General features: G+C 38.7%; 1 protein-coding gene across 1 annotated transcript in view; it reads left to right on the forward strand.

Moving 5' to 3' along the window:
* IQCM (IQ motif containing M) overlaps window positions 1-17,379 on the forward strand; it is a 113,219-nt gene extending 95,840 nt beyond the window's left edge. Inside the window, 1 exon segment of the mRNA XM_074864956.1 lies at window positions 17,282-17,379. Within this exon segment, the coding sequence (XP_074721057.1) occupies window positions 17,282-17,379 (98 nt within the window).
* The last annotated feature ends 4,202 nt before the right edge of the window (window positions 17,380-21,581 follow it).

Raw genomic sequence — 21,581 nt, forward strand, 5'->3', positions numbered from 1 at the left:
AATCAGTAAATCAACTGATTTGCTAACAATTTTCTCAGTTCAGGGTAGATAGTAGAAAAAAATTCTGAACAAATTCTAAAAGTCACTCAGGTTTGACTTTAGCGATTGCAACAAAGCCTTGACTTCAGAGAACCATAACTGCCTCAAAGAAATTGCTGCACTGTATTATATCTATAGCAAATATATAAAGACATATAATTTTAATAACTTAAAAGCTTTGGAATTCCACAGCAAGAAGAGCTGTATTTCAAAATTGTGTTGGGAATGATGCAAGTGTAACCCTGAAATCAGATCCCTTAGAAACCAAAATTGCAGTATTACAGTTAAAGAACATGATACTCAGAATGGTGAAGCTGTAAGCAAGACAGGGTTTCAAAACAGCAATTGTTTTTTTAGCATCGCAATTACCACCTGCCCTTCCCAGATGCATATCTGCAGATAACTTAGTATCTTCCTGGTAAGTTTAAGAAAAACAAGGTTAGTGTGAGGGGGTGTTTGGGGGGAAAGTTAATTGTACTAGAGAGTCTTTTTGTTTGAAAAAGCACTACAAATGTAGCTTCAAGTATACAGTCAAGAAATTTGGTACTGTCAAATCTGTGATTCGTGCTTGCAGTCCTTAGAATGTGAAATCCATTGACAAGATTGATTTCTAAAACACTAAAAGTGAGTTATAGTTTACAAAACCAGAAATTCTTTAAATCCTACTTTCTAGGCTCTTGAAACATATTTACTGTTTATTGCCACACACCTACTTACATTCTTTTTGCTAGTGTGCTAGCAAAAAGTGTTAGTAGTCTAATGGGCTAGTGTGCTAGTTTTCACAAATATGTTTATGTTGTTTTTCTGTAATGTTTAAAAACTAAATTGTTTTAAAATATGCAAAATATTTAGTGAATCAATTGTCTGTCTTTGAAATCAATATAAACTACATGCTTTGTAATCCTACTAAAATGTTTGCTTGCATTTGCTTTGGGTACTATAGGCAAAATATTGCTTACATCTATTTCACTTGATGCCAATGGAAATTTTGAATACAACAAGAATCAGATTGCTGAATATCTTCTAGGCCCAGGCATTCCACTGTCTAGTATTTATAACTGATCTCAGGGTCTCAGTCACAAGAAGAAATGCTGAATCTGTTGCTTAGCAAACTCCTTCCTTTATTAGCAGGAAAGACATTTCAGAAGATATAATTCAAATTAAGAAATTTGGACCAATGATTTTAGTGATCTGATTGTTTGAGTTCCTGAGGACATCTCAATACTGGCTGGTGAGTATGACAAATTATCCACAGAGACATAAGAACCTGCATACCCACAGTTATTTTCATTTCTACATCCCATAAAAAGAGGCTCTGGGATTAATAGACTCATAGATCAATAAAATATTGGCCATGTTATAAGAAAGTGTTAAGCATCAATGAGAAGATTCCTCAAAGTATTAGGAAAATAGGAATCCATTTATTTCAGGGCATTTTTTCCCCCCAGAGTCATTGTTACTGGCCTTATTCCTGTATCTGATTTGTTCTCTTGAATAGTCTCCAGCAGGTGCCATATTTAATACAAATGCTCCCAGTCCTGAGTAACGTACTGGAGTGAATAATGTAGTGGCAAAGTTTTAATATTTGCTAATCTGTTTTCAGTTGGTTATCCTGAAAATAATGTCTGCTTGCCCTGTTGGCAGCTCCAAAGGCTATAGTGAACAGGTGGGGCGTTTTCTTTCCAGGAAACGTCAGTTTGATGTCTGGAAGCAGATGTAGTTGTCCCCAACTCAGTGCGGGTCTATCTTCTAACTTAATAGGAGCTCTAAATAGCTGACAGGTGATAATACATCTAGTCAGCTCAAAGCATATTCTGACTATACTGCCAGCTATTAAATGGGAAATTTTCTCTTCTGCAATGGTGATCTTAAAGTGATCAACTTTTAGAGCAAGAAATCATGTTTAAAAAACTTTCTGATTAGAAAATCAAGTCAGCCATCTTCATAAATTTATGTAATTGATACAGCTATGTATATAGAAACAATATTTTGAAAACCAGCTGATATATTTGTTATCTGATATTAAAAATAATTTTCAGGGTAGAAGAGATTATTTAAATCTCCATTGTAGCTACCTCTTAAATGAAGGAGAATACAGAAATCTATATCTAATCCGACCTCTGATGTCAGCTCCAGATCTAGCAGCTCCAGATCCTCCAGCAAGGATCTAAGCCTAAACCAATAATTCTTATCTTCCAGAAGAAGACTTCTCACTTGCTGAGAGTTTCGAGTGGATCAAGTGTGGCTCTGTGAGTGCAGTTCTCATGGGCTGAAAACTTTTTCTCCAGGTTCTAGTACTCTTTCGGTGGCTTCTGCAGTCATACTGGTTATTCCAAGTGTGCATTATTTGGAGAGAAGAGGGGGAGGAAATGAAGACAAAGAAAGGGGAATTCAGATATTATTTTTTTTCACTTGCTCTCAATCCTACTGTCTCCCTTCAGTCTTCGCTGGTCTGAGAGAGAACCATCTGTTCCTCTCACCTTCCAATTTTTCCCAGCAGTTGGTCCAGCATTTAGAAAGCAGTATTTTCTTTTAGATATAACAATTTGTTCTCTGAGAGTCGCATTGCTGAGGATGTTCAGCTAATACCCAACTTCATTCCTACTCCAGCTAGTTCTTGGTGTAAGTTATTGCAAACTGTGTACCCCGGAGTGAATATTTCATATCACGCTGAGATGGCATCTAACTCCAGGTTACGGCCAATTCCTGTGGTTTGGATCACAGCCCACTTAGAAAGTAGAAAATCCATTTTAGGGTTACCAATACTTTGCACATGGAAGCAAAGATTTAAATCTGAGGCAGCTGTTCTAGAACCATTAATATGTAGGACCAACAGTGTAGTGATCAGATTTATGAAACAGGAAAGTTCTTCACATTCCAACCACATGCAAGGCAGATGGGCTGTTTGGGTTAGATAAAGAAAATCCTGTGGGAACACAGGATGTAGAAGGTGTGAGAGCTGAGCTGTATTGTAGATGTGCTGACGTTCTTCAAGGACGGTAATCAGCCATTCACAATCACAGAAGATCCCCTGTCTCTGACGCCAAATCAGTTCTAATATGAAAAGAGGAAGATGGAATATTTATGTCTATGGAGAAGGTGCTCAGACCTGGTGCACATGGTGTACCAAAGCCTCAGTCTTCTGGGGCTGCCCGCAAGAGCATCCTCAAAAGGAATTGTGGAATGGCCAAGATGATCTATGAGAAATGGTGCTTGCACAGTTTAGGGATCCACAGATCCTACATTTCCTCCTGAAATGTAATTGCTTTCACTCTTCACTTAGCAAAACAGATGGGACCTGTGTTCCTTCTGCCTTCCTTGATGTAACCTGGCAATCTGAATTTTGAGGATTTAGCCCTTTGTACATTTGCAGTTGTACAAAAGGTAAACTTGATTTTAATGAACTTGCTCTGGTATGTAATCATCTCCAATACAGAATGTGCTCTTGAATGTGGTAAAATTGCTTATTCTAGGATATTAAATCAAAACAAAAACTGTCCACTCAGTTTGTGATACCTAGTTATATACCCATTCTGGGTGAAAAAGATCTTGGAGATGTAGTACATGCAAAAAAACACAAGCCATAAGAAGCAAATATTTAAGCCTCAGTCCTGCAAATACTCAATTAGATTCTTTTTGCCATCAGGAAATCCAAATTAACTTGACTGTATGGTGGGTAAATCATTTGCAAAACCCCACTTTTTAGAACAACAGTGATTTTGAGCTGTGCAAAGTGATATTCCAAAGAACTCACCAAACGGATGATTCTGTCAGTCGTCAATGTGTACTGCAGGAATGTAGATTATGTGTCTAGATAATAGACAGACAGACCGACTGACCAACTTTATTTCCTAAGCCTGAGATTCAAGGAAGAAAAATTACTGGCAAGTTAAAAACTCCTGAAAAACAAGATTTAAAATATAAAGGATGACACAACCCTAACAATAGCATTGTGAATGGCGACATTGTAATTCTGAATGGAGATCTGCTTGAGTCAAATTGAATAACAGTGCTCTTTTTCTTCATTAAGGCCATTAAAATCTGTAAGGCTATGGGACCTGGATAGACATAAAGGTTTTAAAAAGCAATGAGGAGAGACTAATGCTCATTGCTGCATACTTACTTGAAGAGCCCAATTAAGTAAAAGTTTGTGCTAATTTGTGCTCTGAAAAATCTAAGCAGAAAAGCCTCATTTTGCTATTGCATTGGTTCAGAAAAAAACACTACGATTTTTTCTCGATGTCACCATATAAACATTACGAATTCTTTTTGGAGTGCAAAATCATTTTTGCTATTGTAACTGGAGATAAATGTTATTTGTGCATAACATCAAAATATAAGAATTCACCAAGAATTCTGTGCCTCACTATGCTTTTTCAATGGAGTGTCTCTGGGAATACTGCAGTTTTCTATTGTTTTTTGGAAGTGCTAATATTAGCATGAAATGTGATAAGAATTATTTAAGAATCTAATTGCATCCTCTCTATTTTGCATTTGAATTTTGCATCTTTGGAATTCGTCTTTTCAAAGTGCTTTATTTAGTTTCTATTAATACCCTGTAATTTTATAATTGTAGTGGGAGGCTAAGGAGAGTATGGAACAAGGAAAGATTTGCATATTTCTTTGATATAGTGGTTTGTGATAGGCTCTGACCTTTTTTTTTTTTAGACTGATCTTAAAAAGCAGTTTTGCTAAGGCTGGCATGAACACCACAGAGCATGGAGAGACCAGATAGGGAGACTATTCATGCTTTATTCCATTCATTTGTCATATAACTAAAGGAAGGCTGAATCAATCAATCAAAGCTCTGCAAAGCAGTATTAAGCAGTGTAATTCTTGATTAAATCTTGCTTTCAATGTACATATCAGCCTGAAGAAAAGATCTTTTAAACTAAATCTTACCATGAAAGCAGAAAGAAAATATTGCTTTTTCTGTTGCCCTAAGACTACGCTGAAAAGCACATCTGAAAAAAATTGTGGCTGTGACTTCATGTTTGAGTTTTTGCCTGTTAAAACATATTACTACAGGCCTCTGTTTTTTGCACTTGTAACCCGAGTAAGAAAATGGCATGCAAGAAAGAAATCTTCTGGAAAGATTGGCTAATGGCTATGTAAACAGCAAATGCTTGCCACATATGGGCATTAGGAGTTTTTATTGCAAAGACTCAGTGACTACTGTGAACAGGGTAGAGCTCTGAAATGTGGTAGCAAGGCAGATCTTTTCGGTGAGGCTTGGAAGTAGCTTGGCTGTGTCCTCACCAGAGGCTGCAGGGCTTTTTACTCAGGGCCTATCTGAAAAAAGGACTACAGCAGCTAAAAGACAAGGCTGTACTGTGCTGCTTGAGTCTTCTGCAAGGGCATGGCGTGATGTGAACAAACGGAACACATAATCAACAGAACAGGGCTTAAGCAGAGTCATCTGAAGCGTTTTCAGGTAAGCAAGGAAGTGCCTGCAAGGCACCATTATGGGGAAGGTGAGAGGGAGGAGTTGCTCTCTATGTGAGAAAGTAGCTGGAGTGCATGGTGCTCAGCCTGGAGGTGGGTGACAAGGCAACTGTGAGCTTACGGGGATGGGAGACATTATACTGGGAGTCTGCTATAGGCTGCCTCATCAGGTAGACCAGGTAGATGAGGCCTTCCACAGAAAGCCTCAAGTAGCCTTGAATTCACAGACCCTGGTCCTCATGGGAGATTTTAATCACTCCAATATCTGCTGGAGAGACACAACACAGCAGGGCAAAAGGAGATTCTAGGAGACCATTGATGACAACTTTTTGACAGAAGTGATAGAGGAACCGATAAGGGGAGGTGGTCTGCTGGGCCTCATACTTGCATACAAGGAAGTGCTTGCTGGGGATGCGACAGTCAAAGTGACTAAGAAATGGTGGAGTTTAGAAACTGGAGAAGAGGGAACAGGGCTAAAAACCAAGATCACAACTCTGGACTTCAGAAGAGAAAACTTCAGTCCCCTCAGGGAACTGCCTAAAAAATTTCTGTGGGATAGGGCGTTAGAGGAAAGAGGAGTCCAAGAAAGCTGGTTGATATTCAAGAAACACCTCCTCCAAGCTCAAAACCAGTCCATCCTAAAGAGCAGAGAGTCAAGAAAAAATGCCAGGGGGACTGCATGGATGAACAAAGAGCTCCTGGCCAAACTCAAACACAAAAAAGAAGTAGAGAAGGTGGAAGCAGGGAGATGTAATCTGGCAGGAATATAAAGACACTGTCTGAGTAGCCAGGGATACAGTGAGGAAAGTCAAAAGCCACCTGGAGCTGGAGCTGGTGAGGAATGTCAAAGGCAACATGAAGGCTTCTACAACTACAGAAGTAGCAAAAGGAAGACTAGGGAAAAGCTGGGCTCACTGCTGAATAGGGCAGATCTGGTGACACAGGACATGGAAAAGTCTGAGGTACTGAATGTCATCTTTACCTCAGACTTTACTACCAAGAACAGCCTTCAGACATGCAAAGCCCTGGTGGTCAATGGGAAAGCCTGGAGCAAGGAAGGCATACCCTTGGTGGAAGAGGATCAGGTATGGGAACACTTAAGCAAACTGGGTATACATCATGAACCGTGGACCCTGATGGGATGCACCCACAAGTGCTGATGTCATTGCAAGACCACTCTTAATCATCTTTGAATGATCATGGCAATTGGAAGAGATTCCTGAGGACTGGAGGAAAGCAAATGTCCTTCATGTTTTCAAAAAAGGCAAGAAGGAGGACCCAGGGAACTACAGGCTGGCCAGCCTTACCTTGATTCCTGGGAAGGTAATAGAATAAGAGACAACAGGCACAAACAAACACAGCAGGTTCTGTTTGAACACCATGAAACACTTCTTTACTCTGAGTGTGACTGAGCGCTAGCCAGGCTTCTCCGAGAGGTTGTGGAGTCTTCATCCTTGGAGATACTCAAAAGTTGTCTGGACATGGTCCTGGGCAGACTTCTGTAGGTGGTCCTGCTTGAACAAGGGGGCTGGACAAGATGACCTGCAAAGGTCCTTTCCAACCTCAACCGTTCTGTGATTCTGTGAGCTGACAAGAAAATTGAAAAAGAAAGGCTCCAAAATATTGTGATGGTCCTGAAAGAAGTGGGCTCCTTGCTCCACCTTTGTCAAGAATGAAGTAAAAGTTTCAAGAGGCTTCCTCAATAATGATAAGTGGAAAAACTCAGTTTCTACCTTCAGTCTACTTTTTGAGGGTTGGAGAACGTGCCCAGGATACAGCAAATATTGGGGCATGGCAGAGGGGAAGAATGCACTCACTAATGGAAGTGGGCATCTGAGTAACTGGCCAATTTGCCTTTCCAGTGATTGTCCCCTTTCCTCAAATAACATTACCTTCTGTTTTTCCAGTTAATAGGGAGGGATCCGAAATTGCTCTACAGATTTTGTTATAGAAATTATTTTAACTACTGTATTTATAGGGCTAAATACAGACCATAAATGGAACAGTATTTGAGGTCAGCTCAAATAAACAGAGTGTATCAGGAGGAAAGAGTTATTTTGATTTAACAAGGAAACCCAGTCTAATATATTTTTAGTTGGTTGCATTACATCCATGCATGGCTTATAACCTTCATAGTAATTCTGAAGACAACTTTCCATTAACTAGTGATAATAGCCCTAAAAAAAAAAAAAAAAAAAGGTGGCTTTGTAATGTGCTGCTATTTCTTTGCTTGTTCTGGAAAGATCAAGAAAATTAGAAGTAATTGCCACAAGTCTCTGCAGTTTGCACAGAAGTTTCCCATTTTTTGACGGTGTCTGATGTCATGAATGTACAGACCATAGTGTTTAATCTTCATAGCTTCTCAGAGCAGAATTATTCTAAATAAATTTTTGTATCTATGAAGCTGAAGGTACAGAGAACAAAAAAATCTAGAAGCCCCAAAAGCATAAAATATTTTTATCTATAATTATTCATATAGGTCAGTTGATTCTGACAGAAGACTTAGGTGTTGTTTTCCCATTGATAAAATAGTAAATCCTTATAGGACATAATATGTGTTTGTTCCTAACTGGCTTACGGTACATGGTGAGGTTTTTGCTCCCAGATATAAAAATTATTGAAAAATGTGTCTCGGCAAGATGGAAGAAAATGCAAAGGGATTTAATTGAGTAGTTTGCATTATCTCTTAAATTCTTGATTTAGCATTTTTATTTCAGCATTTCTATTTTGTCACCTGACTCCCCGGACACTTTCTCTGAAAGAAAATGTTGACTTTTCAGGAAATTACAAGCTTTGTTGAATGGTTGGAATTTGACTAAAGGCTGAGTAAGGATTACTTGCATAAGAGAGATTTTATAGCAACAGCTTCCCAGATGTGTGGCTATGTTTGAATGTTTCAGGAGCGTTGTATGAGGACATGTTCTAATATTCTGTTGTGAAATCCCAATTTTCTCACTTTCTGAGAGTTCAAGAAATTTTTGTTTCAAATGCAACAGTAGAAATAATATCGTTCTTTAGCAAACAGTCTTGGACAGATTGCAGAAATCTGTTAAATATTAATTCCATTAAGGCTGAATATTCAACTATAATTAATTTCAATGCTATGTAAAAATAATTTCATGAATTTATTTAAAAAGGGATGCAGTGAAAAGTATAGAAACTTGTAAGTAGTATTTTAAATAATACAGTGAAGCTTATAATAATTTAATTGTATACTTGATAGTAATATAGATACAAACTTGAGAAGAAAAGATCATATATATACTTATATATATGTGTGTAAGTGTGTGTTACACACACACGCACATATATAAATACAAATATTTTTAGATATATAGATATATATATCTATAAACACATCAGGAAATAAAGCAGAAAATAAACTGGTCTTGAACAGACAGCCTACGGATGTCCTGCCTGTGCTTGTCCAGATTACTGGTCTTCTGAATTCCTGCATCCATGTGCACAAACCTGTTCGCACCTCCATTTCCTGGTATGTGGGTTTTAGCGGCATGAAATTATGACTGGATATGTGTTGATCCAGACTGATGACTGATCTGGACGTTTGGGAAGCTGGTTACTGGAGCATGGTGTAGCATGATAAATTAGCAAGGAAGTACAGATGCAGTGACTGTATCCTCACTGAATATGATTGGAGATGGTAAAGAATTTAGAATATTAGGAAAGAATTACGGTGCCTGTTCTCCATTTGCTGCACAGTTTTTTAAGGGAAATAAAACTTTTCAATTTATTTTTTTCTTGCTCAATATTTCTCTCTATCCTTTCTCATGTGGCCCATCAGCCATGTGGATATTTTGCAGAAAGAATAAAGACAGATATATGAGTAGGAAGGGAGAGAGAACTCAGTATAACTACCTTTTTCCTTTCATATATGTCTTTTCTTGTGGTATATTTCCCCTCAAGAACATTCACAGGGTGAAAACAACATAAGGGCTACTGAAAATATGTAGCAATGTACTGCATGATTCTTATCCTCATTAATTCAAGACAGATAGCATTTGAATGTAAAATATCCCTCAATATCACTACAAAAAATGGAAATATAAGATGAGCAATGCAGTATTTGTTTCAATGATCTTAGTGTGAAGTTCAGTGCACCACAAGGGACTATGGCATAAATATTCAGAGGTATTCAGTTTTCTCACCCTGCATGTTACAGGGTTCAAGAGAAAGCTCTGTGGGATGGCTAATCTGCTTTTCCAGACCAGATAGGTATGTGGACACCATTTCTTACCCCTGGTTGGAGAGCACAGCCACCATGGGGAACTACTTGCTGTTAATGGAAAGGTTCCGTTAAGTTCAGTGGGCTTACGAAAAAATCTCTTCTATTTCATGCTGTATCGAGTGGTTTTTCAAATGAAGATCACGGTATCTGACTGTCCAGTCTCAGACATTTTATTAAAAGATTGGGTCCGGGCTTTCTTCCTGTTCTTCCTGTTCTTGTTTCTAGGAAGACCAGTTGTTATGACCAAAATCAATCACCATTTCAAGATTCCTGGCAGACATATGTACAGATGAATCACCTCCTATCATGCTTCTGTTACTACAATTATGTGATGAAAAGGAGAACGCAGCCCAAAATACAGAAGCCCCAAATCTTCAAATGCAAATGCCCTTGCAAAAGAACCCTCCACCCACATGGAGAGAAAAGATCCAGGCTTGGATTTACTGTACATAACCTGGCTCTGATTCTATGTATGAGAAAGCTTACTGTAAGACCAAAATCAAATTATCTTTGTGTTCAGAAGATAGTTACCATTAAATTCATCTCTGCAACATCTAATTTCATTTTCAGATTTTTGTATAGTTTATCTTAACTAATGAAGAATGTTGACACAGCAGGTCATATTGCACAGAGAGGGGCTCAACTTTCTTGGCTTTAAAATGGTTGTCTTCAAAACACTTCTGGGCAGAATGACATGAATGGAATAACAAACCAGACTTCTAGCTGCAAATCCATATTAGAAAACTTTATGTTAATGTTAGGGTATCAGGGTTGCGTTGCCAAAGAAGGGCAAAGATGCTAAGAGCATGAGAAAGGCTTTATTTTGTGAATATTTAATGCCTAATGAAAGAAAAGTAGCGTAAGAAAGGAAGTGATTCTTTTTCATCATTTCAGGCTGCATGTTAATGTCAGTGTATCTGAGTGCATTTACAGTGTGGTTTATTCTAACAGTACCAATTTATCTGTACTACAGCATTATTTCAGTAGTTTTGTTTCAGGCTGCTATTTTTATGTCAGGGAATCCAAATTAGGAAGCTTGTGAAGTCCGGGATGGTTCTAGTAATTTACTTAAATTTTTATAATTCCTTTATAATTGTTCCAAGGACTTTTGTTTGATTTTATTCTGCAGAAGATTAGACCTCAGTATTACAAATGTTTTCATTGGGACTGGTATATAAGGCTGCTAGGGCAAGATACCACCTGGGTAACATTGCTTGCTTGGAGTGAAACATATTCCTAGGACAAAGTGCCAGGACAAATAATTCAACCTTTGTATCACATGAGTGCCCAAAATGTGTCTGACATGCCACTTTGAAACCCATGAAACCACTTCAAAGACAACTTCTTAACTGTGGCCATCCTCAGAAGAGTTAACTGCTTGTTACAGCCCTTGTGTGTCACCCCACAAAGCCTGGAAGTCCAAGGAATCCTACAGTTGTACCTGCAGGAGCCAAAATACTCTCCAGGTCCTGCTGTCATTCCTACAAATTCCATTCCTCCCTGGCACAGGTGAGGCATCAAGCCCCAGGGTCCCTATGTTTTTATGTGCAGACCTCACTCTGATGTACCCACCATTAAGTGGTCCCCTTTAAACAAAACTCAGGACCTCCTGTTCCTTCCCAATTTTACATTTTGGTGCTTTGCTCCGATAAATTTCTTCTTGGAAAACACAATTCAGGATCACATACTCAGAAATTACTCAGCCTTTCCAAATGAAGTCAATCATCTCCCACGTGATGATTTAGAGGCTACTCCACAATTAATTTTACCCTGGAAACAATAGAGATGAATATTCTCTTGAGAAAAAACGGAGGAGTTTTACTTTAGTTTGGTTGTGAGGAATGGCTGGTACAGGGAGAATGTGAATTTGTATTCATTATATTACATGTATATTATATTACAGGGAATGTATTCCAACAGCAGTGTTATTGTACAGCATTATACAGTAGAAAATGTGAGCAATAGCACTTTCAGGACCTGTAAGAAAACTGAAGATAATGCCTTCCCATCCTTCTACCAATGTTTATTAGTCCCACACCAATAAGACCACCCTTTATTGACAAATGTAGTTATCTCGCTTGGCATCTTAGAAACTTAAATACTAACCAGTCTGTGACTTTTTCTTCTCTCCTTAATACACAGAGGATTACCCTTGTGAAGGACTACATAAATAGAAAATGTGATGGCTTTGCTTTAGCTACACTAAGCCTGTCTTTTTTTTTTTTTTTTTTTTTTCTGGCAACAGTTTTAAGCATCAGTGTTGCATCCATATTAAGTGTGAATTCCCTCGTGTAAATCCCATTAAGGTTAATAGAATTTTAGTTTTACTGCTTAATAAATTTCAAAGTGGATTAACTTTTGAGAAATATATAACCAGCCATAAGGCACAGAACACGTTCCCATATCAGCATACATATACTGTAGCTAAGATATGGGAAGTGCTAACGGAGACATGATGAAGAAGCTTCATATTATATGTAAAGAAAATAGAATATTTTCAAGTTTGTAACTTAGCTAATATTTCAGTATCATTTGTCTTTTATTGTTTGTTGCTTTCATTTGTCACTTCCACTAATTCTGAAATTACATTCTTCCAGCTTTTGTGCTTCTGGATTATAAATAATAATGAATGATTTGAGACACCATTTTTTCCAAACTGTTAGATTATAATGCGATCTTATATACGTAGTAATCACTGGACCCAATGCAGGAACTGGCCAGTGAGAGAGCTAGTACTCAACTGCATGTATTTTAAGAGGATCGTAGAATCATATTTTAAGAGAATCCCATGACTTTATGTCACATACATCACACTGTGTGTATTCACTTTGTGAATTTGAAATTGGTTTGTAGTATTAAGTATAGGCTTCCTCTAAAATTACCATATTTGTCTCTCAGGAGCTTGCAGAGACTCAGGTCTCTCCAGTTGCCTTTCTCCAAGTGCTGTTACCTTGGATTTGCCAGCTTTAAAAGACATGCCAAAGGTAGAGGAACCTTTTTTCATTGGAGGCAGACAACACTCCTGAACTTTTGGTCATTGGTGCTGCTCTGAAGTCAAGGTGAGGCTGTGTCTCCATGGGCTGGCATCCTTTTCGCTGACCCTCTGTGGGACAATGCCATTCCTCATGGGTGAGGGCCAGCCCTCTCTTCTTGACCCCAAATTTAGCTAACAAAAGTAGACAAAAGGTCTAAGCTTTCTAATTCTCACCCATCTCTGCATTTCTACTAGAATGCTTTGCTTTTTCCCATTGTTCACATCCCTTTGTACATCTCAGTTTTTATTTGTGTTGCCAGTGTGGTGAGTCGGGAAATCTGCCTATGTATAACTAACTGTAAATTGCAGCCAAGGTTGTGAAACAGCAGACTATCTGATTATTAGTTATATTCAAGAGACTGACCAAAAATGTCATTACAGGTTTTCACATTTATTATCTTGGAGAATTCCATATCCAATAAGAATATGATTTCTTTTCTTTACACGCCAGCCCTGTAACTCTGCCTGTGATCTGAAAGTCAAGCTGTCATCTTTGCTTTTAATGAATTTTTTGCAACAGAAACTTACGTTACAATATTGCTGCTAACTTGAGCCAGCATAGGACTGAGGCTGTTTTTATAGCTCCATTGCTTCTGGAAAGAGCTGAAGTGAAAAGGGAAAGAAGTAAAAAAGAAAAAAACAAAGAAATTATTTTTGTTATAAAAAATAAATATTTATGATTCTAAGTAGTTACAGGAACACCAGTGGTCCAGAAATAAAATGGCATGTCTTCGTAGTCTTTTTTCATGACTGTAACTGTACTTTTAGTGTCTAATGCAGTAAACAGATGCAATAGCACCCATCTAAACAGGCAAGGTGACTTATGCTTCTCTAATGCACATAATATCTTAAAACTGAAAAGCATCTTAAACATAATTCATTCATGCTAACAAGAATTAACTGGAAAGCTCAAGAGAGATATCACTCAAGATTTCAGCTTGTAGCTTCCTTCTCGTGGAAGGATCCAAACCGACCCTGTTTGCTTTACCTGCTGGTGTTCCAGGTCATGCTTGATTTCATCTTCAATTTCAGCAGTTTTCAGTGGCCATCTATGCAACACCTGAATACCTGGTTTTGGGATACTACCTAAAAATTATTTCCCTTAAGAATCATTTGTAGTTCTTCCTCTTTCCTCTGTGATTAGAACTTGCAGTTAGATTTGCAGCCGGCTGTGTGACAAAGTTGTACAATTCTGCCTTTATTCAGCTCGGGATAACTTTGTCCAGGGTGAGTTAGGCTGCTGTACCTCTGATGCTGACCAGTGTAAAACGTACATTTGCTGCTGCACTTTTAACACCAAGTGATACCTAATTTTCTATAGCTTTAAAAAAAAAAAAAAAAAAAGATAATTAACGGTTGCAAAAGGTTTCAGTATTATCCTAACTTTCAAGATGAGGAAACTGAGGCAGATGACTGAGGCAATCTGTAACAGTGCACTACCACAGTCACAAAGTGTGTTTGAGGCGTTTATCAAACGGTTGCAGAAATGGACATGTCAAAACCAATTCATTTAAATGATCTGGTTTAGACTTTGTAATTTTTTTTTGCCCACAGGAAAAGTTTTCGGTATCAGTATCTCATCACAATATGTCATTAATGAGCTGCAAAGTGTCTGCCTCTGCTGTGTAGTATGCTTGTACAGCTTCATGTGTGAACACTACAAGTTAATTTTTAGGTAGCATGGATTTATTTTGGAGAGCTGGTTTAGAGCAGCTTTTTGTTTATCTGTTCTATAAGTATCTTGAGGAGTAATTGTGAAGGATACTTTGTGTGGTCAGTTTTTTGTTGGTTTAACAACATGCTGGTTCTTGGGATTTTTTTAATGAAATACTTCTGGCGTTGTTTCCTCCCAGTCCCACTTGTGACACTTCTCATTGCTGATCAGACTTTGAGAAACCACAAGTGGTCTATTCAACAAGGAGAGTTTTGGTGAGGCAGTCTCCATGCACAGAACCTGAAGAAACCAAGTGCACCATGCAGAGCAAGAAATCAATTTCACTTGGCCCTTCTTATTTGGACTGTTCTCTAAACTACCAAAAGCCCTTCTTTTTTTCTTTAGTTGAGCAGCATAGGTAATAGCAAAGTTTAAATATGTGTATAATTTAAATCTTTATTTGGTAATGGATTATTTTATACAGTTCAGCTCGATGGATATGGGTCTATTTTCCACAGATCCTGCCAAGAGAGTTTCCATTCTGGGGCTTCCTGCTTATTTCTTCCAGCTGCTTCTCTTTCTTATCCCTTCTGTTGTTATTCTCCTCCTGTCTCCTTGTTTTCACTACTGATGGAGGAGAGGCTTGGTTAGACTTTGAAGTCATAATGTAAATGTTCTTGGCAATTGTTTCTTTCTATACTCTTTATAATTATTCTCCAGCGATTCCAATTGTATTTTCCAGTTGGAGACCATCACTGAGGACTGCATTGCTCAGTCAGAATGTTAAAGGTGCAAATAATCTTTTAAGAGGATTCATAAGGAACATGTCGAGCATAGAGACACTGCAGGAGTAACACAGTGGCCAAAACGGTGTTGGCTGTGTTGACCAGAGTGATGCAGGAAGGAAAACTCTTTGAACAGCTCTTCATTTCCTGCCTAGTCTCTACCCTACCCCACAAAGCCTGTCTGCAACACAAAGCCTCCTGTCAGTCTCACCCTGCAAGTTCACCATCAGCAATAAAGGGATTTGTGGGACTCGTCCACCTGACCTTCTTCAGTGCTGTGGTACATGAAGCCGGGGTGCACATGCACATGTCTGTGTGCATCATTTGAATCCCCTATTGTATTAATGACAGATAGTTTTAAAAGAAAAAAGAAAAAGTTGTTTTATGTCTGTGGAAGTCATTTAACTACCTGTTACTCCGACGGCAGTAATCCTAGTCTTGTCAGAAGGGAATCGGTCCTCCTTCCTGCAAAAATAACAACTGGCGTGGAGGCAGCAAAGTGCTGTTTTCTCACATGTGAAAGTATTTGTGGAACAAAGTCCTTTGTTTGTTTGTTTATTTGTCTCTGTGTGTGTGTGTTTGTTTTCTCTGCTTTTGGAACATATTAGAAACCATCCTGCTCTTGTTATTTCTTTTGAATAGTCTATTTTCTGAAGAAAGTAATATCCACATGGTAAACTCCTATTCATCAAAACTGTGCCAAATATGTGCCATTTTAAAGCTAAATATATGTTATTTTATTTTGCTTTAAAGCAAGCCAAAATACATACCAAGAACATAGCTCTGGATGGTGTTGGTCCTATTTTCAAATGAGTATTTACTGTGTGAGGCACTTCTGTGCAACAAGCTGAGTTGCTAAGGGGCTGCTTTGTGAATGCAGTATAGAAGGAAGTATTTCTCCCTCCTCTTACCCGGAATTTACTACTTAATTGTCAAAATACATGTTTTTCTATTTTTGGCAAGGCATGTGAAGCATGACCTTATGTGCTTAATGCAGTCATACCTGGCTCCCTAGCACTCCCCTTTCACTTGCAGTTTAAGAGTGTTTCTCCAGGGGACATAAAGATTACAAAAAAAGTGTTCGGTTTTGGGGGGGGGGGGGGGGGGGAACTAAAGTGTTAGTACTTAGGAGCTTCTGTGTCAACTCTTATATCCTTCTGTAGGTATGACTGGCTGATGTACAGGACTGTATTTTTGGTCCCATTGTTCTTCCCTCTTGATGGGTGCTAATAAGTCCTCTTGTCATGTGCTGGTGATATTTTTCTTCCTTGGCTCGGTTAGGATGAGAAAAACCTCTTAAACAAACTCTCCCATTCCTCTACTATATGCCAAAACAAGGCCTCACTTCAGATCAGCAAAAATAAAATAGGGAGATTCCTGGGGTTGCAGGACCACATGGTAAATATCTTCCTTTTCTATTATTTTGCTTTATAAAATATTAAAAATTGCTCTTTTTTTTTTTTTTTTTTGTAAGGATTGCTTTTACATATCTGGCTCAACTTTTCCTTTTCTGAAAAACAAAAAATGTTACTGAACTACTCTGTTAGCAAATGCTGAAACTAAAAAGCTGTGTTATAGCATGGCCAATTAAGGATGTGTTGTGAGGTTTATAAATTAAAAAATAAATGTTTTATAAAGATTTGTGAGTAATCCAAAACAGTGGTAATTTCTCTTTGATCACACGGAAAACAGCTCTACATGACCTGCAAACTTACTGACTTAGGGGAATCCAGTAACTGGAACTAGGAATAATTTAGCAATTCCACATCTTACTTGGACACTTAAACCGAGCTTTGCTTGCAAATACAACATGGTTCTGTAAACAGAGTCAGGTCAAGTCACCCTTGCTAATAATTTGTTTATTTAGAATATGAGTTTGGTCTCCTTGAAACAGTCTGAAAATTCATCCCAGGTTTTCTGAATAATGTCAACTGAGAAAAGACATTTATCAGTCTTCTCCCAAGAATGTAGAATTTGGGGGTTTTGGTGTTGAAATGTTATTGGCCTTTGTTGTCAAACTTCTACGTATTAAACTTCTGATATACTTCTAATTAATAAATGTTTATTTTTTATTGCAGAACTTTCCCATCAAAAGTCAAAGAACACTGATTTTCAAGTGTCAGCTGCATTAGCAACTTCTTCTCAGAGAGAGTGGAAAAGAAAATCACCTCTCTGATCAGTATCTTTGGTGTCGCTGCATGAAAAATAGCTGGTGAAGTCTTTAGAAATAAAGTTCTAGTGTAGAGACACTCTTTTGTAGGGTAAGAATATTACATCTGAGAGCAAGCAGGACACAGGACTCCTTCATGTTGAAGACCTCCTTAATGAGGACATAAAAATAAATGTGAAAATCCAACAGGTTACATAATTTTAGATCATTTTTTAAAACATATGTATGAATTTGCATATGACAGGGTGAATCAGTATGCGATGTACATAACGGATTCAAAGATCAAAATGCTATGACATAGTCAATTGATAAGAAAAACATAAAATTGTACCAACTAGTAACATTCCTAGGGCAACATATAAGCCAGTGGGTTTCTTTTTTTAGGTCTTTTTTCTTTAACCTGTATAAGGGACAAATCTTCATTCTGACAGTCTTCCTGTAAATGGAGAGACAACATCCTTCTGAAAAAAAACAGCAACTATTTCAGAATTTGGGGCCTAAAAGAGTAAATGGCACCTCTAATTTTTCTCAATGAGTGCAGTGGTACCTCTGTCCCTGAAACTGGCATAAATCTGTTGTGCAACATGGAGGCAAGTATTCAGGACTGCAGGCAGGGCTTGTTTCTTTTGTCCTGTAAGCACAGCTGACAACTGATGCAAGAAAATCATTAATTTTCACAGAGTTTTCTTCCCCGTTGCTGCACAGGCACACCAGCAGCTGCTTCAGCATCCAGCCCACCCGGAGGTGAGAGCCAACGGGGAGCCCCTAAAAGAGATGTGCTGCTTAGGGAGAAGTGTCTATTCACGTACAGATGATGCCCTTTAGATGTTTCCAACTGTCCATCCCCAGCTGTTCATGACCCTTCTGCCAAAACAAAGTGCCTAAGCATCTGGCAGAAGGAAGCCAATCAATTATCATTTCTGAGATTAAAAATGACCTACCAGGTTTTCAGTTAACCACACTCCTGCTGATTAGTTTGAAGGCATAAGCACGTTGCATATGAACAACTGATGCTGTGGCTTTGAGGGTAAATTGGGTGCAGAGGAAAATTTGGAGAAGGGTTGAAGCGTTTGCTGTTGCTGCTGCATGGATTCTGCCTACTTTCTCTCAGTGGAAATTGGGTAATTGGAAGGCTTATGTTCTGCTTCCCTTCATTCTTTTTAACACAAATGTTAAAAAATAGTCATCTGAATAGATGCTGTTGTGGGACACGTACTCTGGCTCTGTCCAGCTTCTAGAATGAGGGTACACATTCCCCTTTGCCTGTTTCAGTCTTTTTCAGTGTTTTAATTATTATTTTTTTTCTATTTCTTTTTTTCCTGTTATTTTTTATTAACTAAAACTTTCTATTATTATATTTCTATTATTTTCTAAAATTTCTTCTGCCGTGCTCTTGACCTTGTAAATAATGCCTTCCAATAGCGAACACCCTAAGTAAAGTAACTAACATTAACCGGAGTGGTTTACTCTCCCTCATGCCCTCCAGGCAGCGGGTGCACGTCCGTCATCTCTTATCACTGCCAGACCTTTGGGTATGGTTCACCACTGGCTCCTCTGCTCCTCCACTTACCATAGCCCCTACATGCAAAACCGTATCAAGGACTGAACTCTGTTTTGCCCCAGCCAGTTGCAGCTCACAGCAGGCTGGTCTCTTCCCTCTGCCTTGCCCAGCTGTATTTGCTCTAGCTGTGAATCCGTTAGCATCCGCTGTTAGGAGTGGCATCCAGGCTGCCCTCTCCCCCTACTCCTTCCAGCACCAGGGGAGAGTGTGTCTTTTTCATACAGCTCTACAGCTCATCCAGCTCTTACCATCCAACCTACAGTTGTTTTGATGTTTATTAATACCAGCTTGCTCTACATGCCTCTTTGGAGGAATGATTTTGCGTTTAGTGGCATGACAATATGTCACTCCAGATCTGCAAAAGACAGTGTAAGGTCAGTGAAGAGAAGCCTTCACTTTCCAATAGTCGGTTTCTATGTATAAGTTGGCACTTGATGCTCATCAAAGAACAAGAAATATTGGATATGCTCTAAATGTCCATTGTATTTTTGAGCCAACTACCTGATGGAAGTCATCACTTATATGTAAATGAACTGTCAATGGCTTGCCTCCGTTGGCAGTCGCTGGACTGTGAAGGGTATGTCTTAATAAGAACCAAAGCTCTTCACAGACTTTGATTTACTGGAAATAAAATAGAAAAGTCCTCTGAGACTACAAAGGACACTTGTTTCAGATAAAATGTCTAGACAGTAGCAATATATTTGGGGCTTTTATTATAGCAAAACTGCAAATTAGAATAGAGTGCTGAGAAAGTTCCTATGACCCAGCTGAGTTCAAAAACACTGTTTCAGACTGATCCTTGAAACACTTACTCTCAAATTAAGTTCATGAGCATTCAAAAAGTGAAAGAAAAGATGTGCAAGGTTAACGTTCAGGTTTGCTAGAACTCTAGAGCTGCCCAGACTTTACATTCTCTCTGACAAGAAGGGATTTGCAATTCAGCTGTGATTTAAATCAGTTGAAGAAAACACAAATCACAAATCACGCATTGTGTTTTACTGCATTAGATAACAGTCTATTTTACAGTTCATTCCTGTATGGCGGCTTTTTTCTTTGATTATTGAAAATAAAACACTAAAGAGAGATTAATTCTGTGAAATGTTACATTTGGGGGAAGAAACAATCAAAATGAAACTGAAGCATGCTTTGTCTAAGACATGTCTGTCTCTTGTTTTAAAGGAAGGCAAATCATACAGCATTTCTGATAAAGATGTGGAAATTTCAGAACATCCAGTTTACCTGAAAACTACTATTGTTACTAAAATTGTTATTTTATTATTATCTTCATTGGCAGTTTTTTACCATCCAGAATTTTTGGAAGATTTACTGAATTTTTTTAAAAAAATGGTTGGAATGAACCTATGCCTTTTATCACAGTTGATGTAACCTGAGCTCAGTATTTTTGCCCAAGAGTATTTACATGCCAAATACAAATACTATATGCGAGAACTTGGGTACTTAAATTAGAACCTTGGTCACCTGTATGGCTAATGGAGAATCCAGAAGGCAACGCAGCGAAGCATCAATTTCCAGCACCAGAGTGCTCTGAATCATCTTCCATGTGATTTATCACAGCTTTCCAGGAATCATCCTGCACTGCTTGTGATCACCTTCTTTTCCATCTGTACAGAGATCAAGTGGAGACACATGGTGGTGCACCCTACCAGCATTTCTTCCCAGTTGCCATCTTTGGTATTGGAAACTCTGCCTTTGGAAAAAACACATTAGTCACTAATTTTCAGAGAATGAATGCATCCACAGTCACGTTTCCACATACCTGAAACAACGGCTCTGGGAGGTGTGAACTGCCTGGGAATCTATGTGACACATTGCATCAGATAATTAAAAATCAATTTTGTTAGCTGTCAGTTTTTTCACAGAGCGGGTTTATGATGCTTGGTGGAGTATGACTGATCTGTGACGTGGGTCTCAAAGCAGAGATTTATATGGTGCTCTCAGTCTTTGAGTGCTAGTTTTGAAGTGGGAGGTCAAGGTGGGATTCAGACAGAAGGCTGAATAATTCTTGCTGATTTGAATGAGATAATCTATTTGCAATTGCCATCCAAATATAAAACCAGAAATAGTTTAAGAGTATCAGGCTGACTCTGCAAGCAATCTGAAATCTTATCTCTGAGAGGTACGAAAGGCCCCTTCCAATTCAATAGGCTACTGTCCTGGTTCAAGCCCAGAGGGAAACTGAGCACCACAAAGCCACTCCCTCACTCCTTCCCCCTCAGGAATGGGGAGGAGAAAATAAAACAAAAGGCTTTGGAATCGAGACAAGGACAGGGAGGGATGACTCACCAGTTATGGTTATGGGCAAAAGACAGACTCAGTTGGGGAAGAAAAAAATAAAATTTAATTTGAACACCACCACCACTAATTTACCAATCAAACAGAGTAGGACTGTGAAAGGGAATGGGGGTTGCGGTCAATTCATCACCCGTTGTTTCTGCTGCTCCTGCCTCCTCAGGGGGAGGACTCCTCACACTCTTCCCCTGCTCCAGCGTGGGGTCCCTCCCATGGGAGACAGTCCTCCACGATGTTCTCCCACATGAATACCTCCCACGGGCTTCAGCTCTTCCCAAGCTGCTCAGGTGTGGGTCACTCCCACGTGTTCCAGTCCTCCCAGTGCTGAACTACAACA

Source organism: Strix uralensis, chromosome 4, assembly GCF_047716275.1.
Source record: "Strix uralensis isolate ZFMK-TIS-50842 chromosome 4, bStrUra1, whole genome shotgun sequence".
In the NCBI taxonomy this organism is placed as follows: domain Eukaryota; kingdom Metazoa; phylum Chordata; class Aves; order Strigiformes; family Strigidae; genus Strix; species Strix uralensis.